Here is a 13,223-nt window from a genome sequence, read left to right as displayed (position 1 = left end):
AACTAACCACGTAATTTACTATGAATTGTTTGATTTACTTATTTCATGAAATTTGCTATGATTTCAGTTACTTATAGATTGTAACGATACATGAAAGTGATAAAATTTTTTAAAAAATGGAATTCAACAAAACTTTGTACGATAGCGAATATAACCTAACGCTTGGTAACCTTATCTAATTTAAAAACTGTGGTAGAATGACACTTTTTTTTATATATTTATAATTATTACAGTGAAAACAACATAAGCCAAGATTATTGACTTTTGAATGCACATATTTCTAATTTCCTACTAAAGCTATTTTAGATGTGTTTATAGTTTTGTTTTATATTTTAAATCCACATCTGTAAATTTAGAAAATGTTACACTACCACATTAGCTTATGATTGCTAGTTCACAAATTATATTTCTCACTTTTATAATTCTTATTTTTATTTAATTTTAAATGTACTTATCACTATGGTGGTTGTTAGCCACTAATAAATGTCAACAGTATACAGTAAAACTCCATCCAATAATTTTTGGCTTGATCTATTTATTGGAATTGATTTATTGAATGTGGCTTTGACCATTGGCATTATAATTTTAACCTTCCTTTGCGTCCAATTTCTTTGCATTACATCCTGTGAAGTTATACATCGTTGTGGAACATGTGACTGGAAAATGAACGTGTGTCTGGGAATGAAGTATGTTTATTATTTTATATTATATTTGAGTTATCATAAAAATGAATCAATATTTGTTTTTAAGTAGATAATTAGTTATTTTTCACTTATTGATAAATTTTTTTATAGAATGGAGAGATTAAAGAAAAAGACAAGAAACTTATTTCTGTTAGTGCTCAGGTGTATAATGCAGAAGCAACATTAAATCGACAACAAGAGAATTTGAATAAAATGTTAAATAATATACAGGAAATAAATGCCAGTTTGGACAATGCAACTAATATGACTGAACAAATGAACTATGAATATAAAAAAAACTATGATCTTTTACAAGCAGCTAAAAAAAAAGGTTTGTAACAGTTTTTTGTTTACTATTTTGTACAAGGAAGACAATAATTTTATATTATGGAATTGTTGTAGAGATATTTTAAAAACTGTCTTATAAGATTAACAAAATAATTTTTGTATTAAAATGTTTCTTTTTTTATTCAGCATTTAATGTACAATTGACGATAACAAGATAATGAAAATAAATATGTTTTTGATTTTATTTATTTAAAAAATGGCAACTGTTTCTGTATGCAGTACCTTCCTCAGATGTTTATGTACAGAATAACACATATAATAACTATTATCTACAATCTATTACATATATTAGTTTATATCAGACATAAAGTAGAAATGAATGATTATTTCTTCCCCAAAACTTCTATTTTGTGTATAGTCTGATCCAATATATAATACTACTGTATCTTAGGGCTTCTTCAAAAGATCGTAATTACTTTTTCAGAATATAAAAATGGTTCATTAGGTATTTGTTGGAATGCCACTATATGTGAACAGTAAATAATGTTGGCAAAGACTGATTTTATTAAATATTTTAAACATGTGTTTATATTTATAAATTAGAGAAGGAAAAATTTTTGTTTGTTACTAAAACATAAATTTGTCATAGTAGACAAAATTTGTGTTACACAGCACAATCAATCATTTTACAAGAAAAGATATTTTGTTTAAGTTGTCATTTTTAGAAAGCTACCTAACAGTCTAAAAGAGCTTCCTACCAAATAATTTAACTTAGATTAAAAACATCTATTATTGAAACATAACATTGTTGCTGTGACCCTTTGGACTATATAATGATTTCTGATGTAGTGGATTTTCAGCACTATAATATAGACTTGTTTTTTATGTAGCCATTCAAGTGAAGATGAACTTCATCTGACATATGCATATGAAAGATAAAGTTTTCATCACTACCCAGTTACTGCAACACTTCGTAACAAAAATCCATGCGAGCAAGCTAATCATCTTTTCATTCCTGAATTTGAATTTTATAAGGGAGAAAACTTTAGTCCTTATGTTAGATTTGACAGATAGATAGTTCATTGATAATATTCAGTATTAATGCATGTTCAATTGTAGAATGTTTTGTATTGCATGTTATGGCAGTCTGAACTGTTATCAATGTTTTCTGATGTTCTAACACTTTTTGCTGCTCCTTTATATTTTTAATTAAATTTAGACTTTGTATTCTCACACTTATTAACCTATTGCATGAACAGTCTGCTCCCACCCAACATGAATATTAAACCATGAATTGTGAGATAACCTTCATGCGTTTGTTGTAAAGTTACCATTTTTATAAAACTACTTGATACAGAAATGATGATCTGCACCTGACAACTGTTCATGTTTACATAGCATTAAATGACTGACATTATATTAAGCTCAACACCCTTACCCAAATATCAAATGAATTCCAGGCTTTTAAATTTTCCCACTTTATTGATGTGCCCTTTATTTCGAATTTGTCATGTTTTTGTGGGTTGTAAATGCATAAAATTTCTAATATGTGATAGACAAAAATTCTGCTTAAGTGTAATCAGTTTTCAGCAATTTGAACTGGCTTCTGTTTCAGCGAGTCTAGTTGATTAAATTGGTTCTTTTTTAATTTATGTCCTTTTGTTTATTATCATAGAAAACGAATTGCATTTGGAACTAGAATCATTGTCTGCATTAGTTAAAAAATTTACTGAATGGGAAGAGATTCAAGCAAAGGATATTAATATTACAAAACTTATGACTGAACGACAGAAAATTGAAAAGAAAAAAATGTTTGAAGAAAAACAAAAATTGGTAACCCGTTTTTTTGTAATGTTTAATTTCTAAATAATAGTTTATTTAGTTTATTTTATTAATAAGAAAGTTTAATGTATGTTATTGTTCAAATAAATATTGAAAGCATTGTTACTAGTATATTCCAAATATTGGTATAAGATTTGATGTAGAAAAAATTATATTTCCTGATCTTGATAAAGTGGTAACTTCTCTCTTTTATCCAGAAATTTTCAGTCAAATCCCTTGTGTGGAATTTCACAAGGATAAAGAAACTTGAAGAAGAATATATCAGAGTAAATTAATAAGAAGGCCCTAATTTTAGGAAATACTGAACCACAAATAATTCAGACTTCATGCCTGTAAAATTTGAAACTGCTGGTTACAATCGTCAAACAGTTAACCATCAATATAATTTCATGGACCTAAATGACTGTACAAACAATATATAGTTTATCAATTAAATAGTTTTTTGGAAATTTTTTACAGCATTTTCTTCTCTGTAAGAGAAAAATGACAGGAGGTTACTTTAAAAAAAATATAAAAATATTAAGTTAACAAGTTTCGTCTTTTATCAAGATTTTGCTAACTAAAATAAAATTATTTATTTTTTTGCCTTCCTTCTGACATAATTGCATAAATTTGAGAGATCATAATTTTTAATTTAGTTACTAATTATGCTTAGTAATAACTTCATTTGATAATCTGTTATAGTATAGCAACCTTTATCTATATCTGCAGAGGTTGTATTTTGACGGAAAACTGCTGAAATTTAATGATTAAACTGCCCTGGCTATAAATCACTCCTTTAATTTTACAATTAAATTCAATTATGAAGGAGAGTAGGATAAGCTCTAACTCAGCTTCAACACCCCTATAAAGCTCTCAGTTCGACTTGTGTTATTCACTAGACCCTTATACCTTTGTGATGATGTAGTTCAATCATTCCTCCTTAGAGAAAAAAAAAGATCTAATGATCAGGAATCTTGACTTCTAATAATATCTTTGCTCTTCATTATGTAAGGTTTTGTAGTCTCTAACAAGCCATAGAATTTTCATCAAAGAATAATATCTTTTCAATGTATTCCAAACAAATCACACTAATAACTGTTCTGACCTATCCCTTGTCCATGGATAAATGGACAAAAGAGAGAAGCTGGACAAAAATCTTGTTATTTAAAAGAATCTTACTGGCCAGCCAACAAGACCAGAATAGCATCTTTGGTATTCCAGTCACATCCATTGATAAATTGTGGTTTTAGAAAGAGTGTCTACTGACACTACACTATGCATTAATTCTACTATTACTATTGCATTAATTCTAATGCAATATATAGTCAAAATTTTCTTTTGGAAAAAAAAAAATTTTTTTGTCATTTGACTGGTTTGAATGCAGCTCTCCAAGATTCCCTATCTAGTGCTAGTAGTTTCATTTCGGTATACTTTCTACATCCTACATCCCTAACAATTTGTTTTACATACTCCAAATGTTGCCTGCCTGCACAATTTTTTTCCTTCTACCTGTTCCTCCAAAATTAAAGAGACTATCCCAGGATGCCTTAATATTTGGCCTATAAGACTGTCTCTTTTTTTAACTATATTTTTCCAAATGCTTCTTTCTTCATCTATTTACCACATCACCTCTTCATTTGTCACTTTATCCACCCATCTGATTTTTAACATTCTCCTATAGCACCACAATTCAGAAAAGCTTCTAATCTTTTCTTCTCAGGTACTTCGATCATCCAAGTTTCACTTCCATATAAAGCAATGCATCTAACATATACTTTCAAAAATCTTTTCCTGATGTTTAAATTAATTTTTGATGTAAACAAATTATATATCTGACTGAAGTCTCATTTTACCTGTGCTATTCTGCATTTTATATCACTCCTGCTTCGTCCATCTTTAGTAATTTTACTTCCCAAATAACAAAATTCTTCTACCTCCATAATCTTTTCTCTTCCTATTTTTACATTCAGTAGTCCATCTTCATTATTTCTGCTACATAAACTTTCGTTTTGTTCTTCTTTATTTTCATGTGGTAGTTCTTGCGTAGGACTTCATCCATGTCATTCATTGTTCATTCTAAACCTTTTTTACTCTCAGCTAGAATTACTGTATCATCAGCAAATCATAGCATCTTTATCTTTTCACCTTGTACTGTTACTCTGGATCTAATTTGTTCTTTAACAATGTAAAGATTAAAAAATTTAATTAATCTATGTAAAGATTAACAAATTTAATTAATCTATGTAAAGATTAAAAAGTAATGGGGATAGGGAACATCTTTGTCGGACTCCCTTTCTTATTACGGCTTCTTTCTTATTTTCTTCAATCATTACTGATGCTGTTTGACTCCTGTAAATGTTAGCAATTGTTCTTCTTTCTCTGTATTAGAACCCTAATTTTTTTAAAATGGATCATTTTATTCCAGTCTACATTATCGAATGCCTTTTCTAGGTCTATAAATGCCAAGTATGTTGGTTTGTTTTTCTTCCTTCTACTATTAATCTGAGCACTAAAATTGCTTCCCTAGCCCCTATACTTTTCCTGAAACCAAATTGGTCTTCTCCTAACACTTCTTCCACTCTCTTTCAATTCCTCTAGAATTATAGTTAAGATTTAGTATGCATGGCTAGTTAAGCTAACTGTTCTGTATTCTTCTCATTTATCTGCTCCTGCTTTCTTTGGTATCATGACTTTAACACTATTTTTGAGTCTGACGGGACTTCCCCTTTTTCATAAATATTACACACCTGTTTGTATAATCTATCAATCGCTTCCTCAGCAGCACTGTGCAAATTCTATAGGTATTCCATCTATTCCAGGAGCCTTTCTGCCATTCAAAGCTTTTAATGTTCTCTTAAATTCAGATCTCAGTATTGTTTCTCCTTTTTCATCCTCTTCGACTTCCTCTTCTTCCTCTACAACACATTTTCTAATTCATTTCCTCCGTATAACTCTTCTATATATTCTAGCCACCTATCGATTTTACACCTTTCGTATTATATATAGGTGTACCATCTTTGTTTACAGATTACTAGATTTTAATTTATGTTCCACAAAATGTTCCATAACTTTCCTGTATGCTCAGTCTATTTTACCAATGTTCATTTCTCTTTCCACCTGAACACTTTTCTTTTATCCACTCTTCTTTTGCTAGTTTGCACTTGCTGTTTATAGTATTTCTTAATTTTTGATAGATCCTTTACTTTGTTGATCACTAGCATTCTTATATTTTCTACGTTCATCCATCAGCTGCAATATATAGACTGAAATCCAAGGTTTTCTACCAGTTCTCTTTGTTCCGCCTAAGTTCACTTCTGCTGATTTAAGAATTTCCTTTTTAACATTCTCCCATTCTTCTTCTACATTTTCTACCTTATATTTTACTCCGACCTCTTGCAATGTCCTCCCCAAAAATCTTCTTTACCTCCTCTTTCTTAAGCTTCTCTAAATTCCACTGATTCATCTGACACCTTTTCTTTAGTTTTTTAAACCCCAATCTACATTTCATTAACACTAAATTATGGTCGCTATCAATGTCTGCTCCAGAGTAAGTTTTGCAGTCAACAAATAGATATCTAAACCTTTGCTTAACCATGATATAATCTATCTAATACATTGCAGTATCACCTGGCTTTTTCCATGTGTATATTCTTCTATTATGATTTTTAAACTGGGTGTTGGAAATTAATAAATAATACTTCTTGCAAAACCCTGTAAATAAACTCTGCAATAAGTCGGTCCCTTCTTTCATTCCTTTTGCTCAGCCTGTATTCACCCACTATATTTCCTTCCTTGCCTTTTCCAATGATTGTATTCCAATCTCCAACTACTATTAAATTTTCATCTCCTTTTATGTGTTTAATTGCTTCGTCAATCTCTTTGTATGCACACTTTACCTCATCATCATCATGGGCGCTTGTAGGCATATAGACGTTAACAATCGTTGTCTGTTTAGGTTTCAATTTTATCCTTATTATAATGATTCTATCGCTATGCATTTTGAAATACTCTACTCTCTTCCCTATATTCTTGTTCGTTATGAAATCTATTCCTTCCTGCTCATTATTTGAAGCTGAGTTAATTATTCTAAAATCACCTTACCAAAAGTTGTTTTCCTCTTCCCACCGAACCTCGCTAATTCTTACTACATATACATTTATCCTATCTTTTTCCCTCTTTAAATTTTCTAACCTACCAACCTTTTTTAGACTTCTAACATTTCACACTCAGACTCGTAGAATGTTAATTTTTAATATTCTGGTGACCCCTTCCTTAGTAGTCCCCACCCGGAGATCTGAACGGGAGACTAGTTTACTTCCAGATTATTTTACCAAGGAAGGTACCATCATCATTTTTATATGAAAATGCAGAGAGCTACATTTTCTTGGGAAAAAAACAGCTGTAGGTTTTCCATTGAGTTCAGCTGCCCAGTACTCAGAGGATTGAGTGATGTTGATATGGCCGTTTAAGACGTCCTGACCTACGCCCTTAACAACTACTGAAATAGCTGCTGCCCTCTTTCAGCAATCATTCCTTAGTCTGGCTCTCAACAGATACCTCTCAGATATGGTTGCATCTTCGATCCAGCTATTCTATATAACCGAGGACTCAAGCCCCCTCACAAACGGCAAGGTCTCATGATTCATTGAGGGAGAAAAATTTCTTAAAAGATGTATAAATGGTTGAATAAGTGTTCCATAGCAGCTGAAAAAGGAAGAGTGAACATGAATGCCAGTGCTAATTTTTTTTTTTTTTTTACTTTTTTACTTTCTCAGCTGTTAAAAAAGATTTCACTTAATATCTCAGAAAGGAGTTGATGTAAAGGCATAAAATTTGTCACTTCTACAAATAGTAGATGGAAAAAAATACCCACATTGGCACTGGGGAGGTACAATGGTTGGGATTGTCATATCTTTGTAAAAATATCAAAGATTAAATGTTTTTGTCTTTTTAACATTATTAATATATGCAGAATATTTTTTTTCAAAATAACTACCTCAACCTTAAAAAATGTCAAATTTACAAATTTCAATGATGAATGTTGATTTTTACAACTATTGCAAGAATTATTAATAACATATGTAATTTATTACTGTGTTAGTGTGATATATTTGTTAATGGGATGCTAAGGAATCATCTTAAGTTTGTTAAATGTTTTTAAAGACATGGGAAGGTTATGAATTTCAGTTATTGCTTGTATCTCAAAGATGAATGTACATAAACACTAAAAATTTTGCAAAATTACTTTCATGTATGAGAGGCTGATACTTTTAAATTTAAAATAATATGTATATGTATATATACATATATATATTCACACACATGATGGGATGGTACAGAGGTAGTGAATGTCATATCTCAATGAAAGTATTTGTTGTTGTCTTTGCACAGTCTTTTTGTTGCTTTTTCAATCGTAAAGTAATATTTCTGAAAAAAATACGACCTCTTCCAGTTGTTTTTTTTTTACTTTTTGCCTCTATTTGGTCGTATGATTTTTTATCTAAATCCTGACCAGCATTAATTTTTTCAAATTAATTTATAGAAATTTAAGTAAACAGCAAATTTGGAAATATTAAGTCTGAAACGCTCTAAAGAACTTCCAAATTCAGTTCTTTCGTAAAACTAACCAGTGATGTTACTATTTATAGGTCTTTTTTCTTGTATAATTTATTTTTATTTTAATATTTTAAATTTTCAAATATTTTATTTTATAGGATGTGCTTATATTAGTTATGAGAAAAGATGTATTAAAACTAACATCATTTTTTGATGAACTTAAAACCCAAACTCAAGATAAAATGGAAGAATTGAATGCCATGTTACAAGCAGTTGCTGATGCTAATGCTGATATTGAAACACTTTTGCTGAACAATGATCAAGTTATGAAATGTTGGCAACGAAATACTCTTCTAATTGCTCAAAGGGATAAAGTTTTACTTCAAATGAAAGAAGCAGTAGAGTAAGTTCTTTTTTTATAAACATTATTATTTTATGTAATTTTTTTTTAATACTAAATACAGAAATTCTAGAATAAAAAACAATATGACAAATTTTTAACGGATCGTGTTGCCACAGAATTTAAATGATTAAATGATAATGCGTAATATATTTTCTAATATCTTTTTTTATTACTTGCTTATTATCAAGATTTTATTTATTATTTAGTTCTATTGTACGAGGTATGTTCAGAAAGTAAGGTTGCAACATGTCTGTAACTCTGAGGGAAGTTTTTTATTCTCAATCCTGTGTGAAAGGGAGATCCAACTGAAGAGAACAAGCCTAGGTGGGAATCAGTAGCGTGGTTGGTTGGTAGCTTAGTGGGAGTCAACAGCTTAACATGAAGCTAGCAATTCCCAATTCCACAAAAAGTAGAAGTGGGAGCCCTCATCCAATATTTGGCTAGCTAAAAACAAAAAGCTCACTAACATCCATTGTCAAATTGTTTCTGTTTACAGTGATATGATTTCACATGATGAAGTAATAAAGTAGTGTAGTGAATTTATGGTAACAAACATTCACAGTGAACAGTGGAATGGAAGACCATCAGTTGTGACAGACACCTTTGTTTACAAACTCAAATGTCTGATTTCGAAAATATTATTTGATTGTTGATGATGTTCATAAAAAAAGTGTATTGAAGTTGGTCGAACTGTGCTGAATGAAACTGTAACCAACCATTTGAATTTTCAAAAATTGGTATGAAAATACAGTGGGTATGAAAATATTAACAGAACACAAAACAAATCAAGTTAATTGTGCTTGGGAGTTTGTCGCCTATTATGAGCTTAACAGTGAAGAATTCCCTGATTGACTGCAGAAACCTGGGTGGCTCACTATACACCTGAATCCGAAAGGCAGTTTATGCAGTAGAGGAATACTGGTTCCAGTTGGGAAAAAAAAATTTCAAATGCAACAGTCTATGAAAAAAAGAAATTTTGTGGGGTCGAAAAGGAATTTTGCTTATCAATTTTTTGACTTCAACAACCATAAATGTTGATAGGTTCTGCAAGACCCTCTGAAAGCTTCAAATTAAAAGAAAAGGGCAGCTGACAAAGGGAGTGGGTCTGTTTGTACAATAAGACTCAGCCCCACACTGAATTCAAAAAGATCAGTCTCCTCAACAGTTTTGGTTGGGATATTCTGAACCATCTACCCATAATCCTGACTTGCCACCAAGTGACATTTACCCTTTTGAAAAACTGTATGTACAGAAAATGCTTTTCAATTGACGAACAGCTGAAGAGTGTCATGTGTAAGTGGTCAAAAGAGATGGTGGCAGGTATGTGACACAGGAATATGAAAGCTGATAGCCTGGTGATCAAATGCTTGCAACTCGATTGTGGATATGTAGAAAAGTAGTGGTATATTTGTATAATATGTCATAAATTTCATTAATAAATGTATTTTTTAATTTTTTAGAATGTTGTAACCTTACTTTCTGAACATTCTTTGTTGTAAAACACTTATATTTCTATTTTGTTTAGTAGTAGTTTCAGCGATATTTTATTTTTAAAGGATCACTTTCAATAAAATAGTTTGCCTTGCAACACATTCTTTTTTAGTGAGTATTGCTTGCCTAAAAATAGGTATAGTAAGTCTTAAGTTTTGTAAGTATAGTTTGTTGATATGAAGTAGTTAATTTTCTTTGCCTCTGGGTATGTGTTTGTAATGGTGAGCAGGTGTAGTGAGAGTAAATAAAATAGGAAAATATGAATCAACTCATCTGCTACCTGCTGAAAGTCACATGCATAACTACATGTTCAGATGAGTAATGTTTGTTTCACTAAATTCTAGTGCTGTAATTCCCTCATCTGTATCTAAAACAGTCTTCAAACTTGCATGAAAACTAAGCTTATTACTAAGCATTAAAACTAAGGCTTACAGTAGAATTCCTTTGGATATAATATTACTATGCAATAAACTTGCTATTAAAAATATTTTTATCATTCTAAAATGAGTTTCTTGATTAGGTGTGAACTGAATTCATTTATATATACACTTAAATGTTTTTCAACTAAATAACTTATGGAAACATGCAAAATAAGAGTCTACAGTTCATTTATATAATAAAAGCCAATTTAAAAAGAATTGTTTAATTTCAAACTCTTTATTTCTGTTTAAACTTAAACTAATGTCTGGTCTAAGTCTTCTCTCCCATGCGCCATTGCTCTTGACAGATACACAAGAGTTCTTGCCCTCAATTCAGACTTACTGCCACCAGAATGCTTGCCAACTCGCTCCTCGCTCGGACCAAAAAGTTGATGGGGGAACCCCTGCCAAAACGCAGACCACATCATAAGATGTGGTGCAGTAGGCTGTCACCATGCTTAGCAGGGATTTGAAGTGAACTCTGACCAGCCTTATCTGGTTCTGCTGGATATTAATCGCTACAAAATAATGGATAACACAGTTGTCATAATGACCGTATGTTTTTAATCCTATGGCGCCACATGTGATATCCCGTTCAAGGTAGTGAGGGTCCTCTCAGCCCTAACACAGCATTCTATTATATGCTCACCAAATTTACATAACTGCTCTATCGTGACACCAAGGTACTTCACCTTGCTCACACGTTGCCTGAACATTATGATCCTCCAATTGTCAGCACAATTGGATCCATTCTTCTCCTCCTGGTTAGAGTGATATAATGACATTCACAGGTGAAAGCTGCAACCAATGATCTTTCATCCAGTCATCAACCATGTTATTATCTCTATCTTGAACCTCCTGCACTGTTTTAATGCTGACCATCAGCACCAAGTTGGCGATGCATAGGCGATAACTTCTGAATGTGGTGGCAACCGGATCCTAAGGACATCATCAAAAACAATGTTCCATAAGAGGGCACCCAACACAGACCCCTATGGGACCCCTCCCAAATATGTGAAAGCGAAGACACCCCTCTAACATCTCCGCATCCATCTGCATCTGCATCTTATCTGCATAATGCATCCATCTGTCGCTTAAGTATGAACTAATAATCATCTTCAACAAATAATCGTTGATGCCCTTATTAGCCAATGTAATTAAAATAATACTCCATGGCAACAACCCGAAAGCATTTTTTACATCGAGCAATACAAACATCTGTATACCCTGTGACCTCCAAGTGCTACGTCGAATTTCCAAAGCTTAGGTAACCCATATGACTGCTTGTATGGCCGATTTGCACATCATAGGTTTTTAGATATATATAAGGGTGTTAGTTATAAATTAACCTATGGTTCAGTATTAAAAATAAATTAAATAAATTGGAGAAACTTTATTGCACAAAAGTTAGAAACATACTTATATAACTTCCTGACATAGTTCCAGCGCAAATTCAAGCAATTGTCATATGGTGACACCAGCTTGTTTCAATTACCTCTTAAAAGAATTGTGCTGCCTAAATACTCATCAATTTGTGACTCCATGTATGAGTTTATCATTGCTTTTTAAATGTTTAGTAACTAGCCAATTCTCCAATTTTGTGAACAGATGAAATTCAGATGGTGTCAAAACAAGCTACAAGGGGAGGTCTAAAATATATCGCAAACTTTGTTAATAATACCCTCACTGAACCCTTGTGGAATTGATTATTGTGAAGAGGAGGATACACATGTTTTTCATGTCCAATCTGTTACTGCAGCATAGGGAAGCATGCAGGAGAAAATTTGGTAAGCTTACCCCAAAGAATCCCATTGGGACTACACTGTACATTGAACAATATTGGCATGTGGTGGTGTCACAGTATTAGTTAAGATCATCAGATGAAGTGTTGGAAGAAATTCAGGGGTGAATAATTTCTTTGAATCTTCCTTGGGACAAGTCCCTGGCCACAAGGTTGAGGTTAAAAAAAACCAGAAGCCAAATGGGTTTGACATGTGAGGTCAGCAGTGGAGGTATGGTTGGAAACAAGGCACATGAGGTACTATGTATTTCAATAAACAACATTCTAAAGAAAGAGTTGTTGTTATAGAACTCATTTTTGGTCAGCTTAAGAAACGGTTCCCGATATTGGCGAATCTTGTTTGTGAAAAATTGGGAAAAATTCAGAAAGTATTTGTGGCTTGTTCTGTTTTACACAACAATGTTGCGAAACATTTAAATGACGAATATTGTGAGTTAGTAGAAAATTTTAATTATGAAAGAGAAGAGGATGAAAATGAAGACCAGAAGAACTTGAAGAGGATGGAATTCGTCTCAGAGGACAAGCAAGAAGAAATGAAATCATGGCTCTGTTGTTCGAAAATTGATTAGGAATAAACTCCTTATCATTTTTTATCATTTTACCATTTTTTTATATTTATCATTTATTACTAAACTTTAATAAAATTTATTATTATTATAAATTTGTTATCCTTACCTAATTTTGTAGATTAAAAAAATGTAATAAGTATAAATAACAGGAGAAAAATAAATAAAGAGAAAAATCAGTATAAGAGAAAA

At 31.6% G+C, this 13,223-nt stretch overlaps 1 protein-coding gene across 1 annotated transcript in view; it reads left to right on the top strand.

The window, feature by feature from the left end:
* l(2)41Ab (lethal (2) 41Ab) overlaps positions 1-13,223 on the top strand; it is a 50,238-nt gene that overhangs the window by 2,611 nt on the left and 34,404 nt on the right. Inside the window, exons 2-4 of the mRNA XM_075376102.1 lie at positions 795-1,014; positions 2,647-2,804; positions 8,510-8,754. Coding sequence (XP_075232217.1) covers positions 795-1,014; positions 2,647-2,804; positions 8,510-8,754 — 623 coding nt within the window. The remainder of the gene's footprint in view (positions 1-794; positions 1,015-2,646; positions 2,805-8,509; positions 8,755-13,223) is intronic.

The sequence above is a fragment of the Lycorma delicatula genome, chromosome 9, assembly GCF_047948215.1.
Source record: "Lycorma delicatula isolate Av1 chromosome 9, ASM4794821v1, whole genome shotgun sequence".
NCBI classification, from domain to species: Eukaryota; Metazoa; Arthropoda; class Insecta; order Hemiptera; family Fulgoridae; genus Lycorma; species Lycorma delicatula.
The sequence above is the reverse complement of the archived record's forward strand: the minus strand, read 5'-3'. Positions and strand labels throughout refer to the sequence as shown.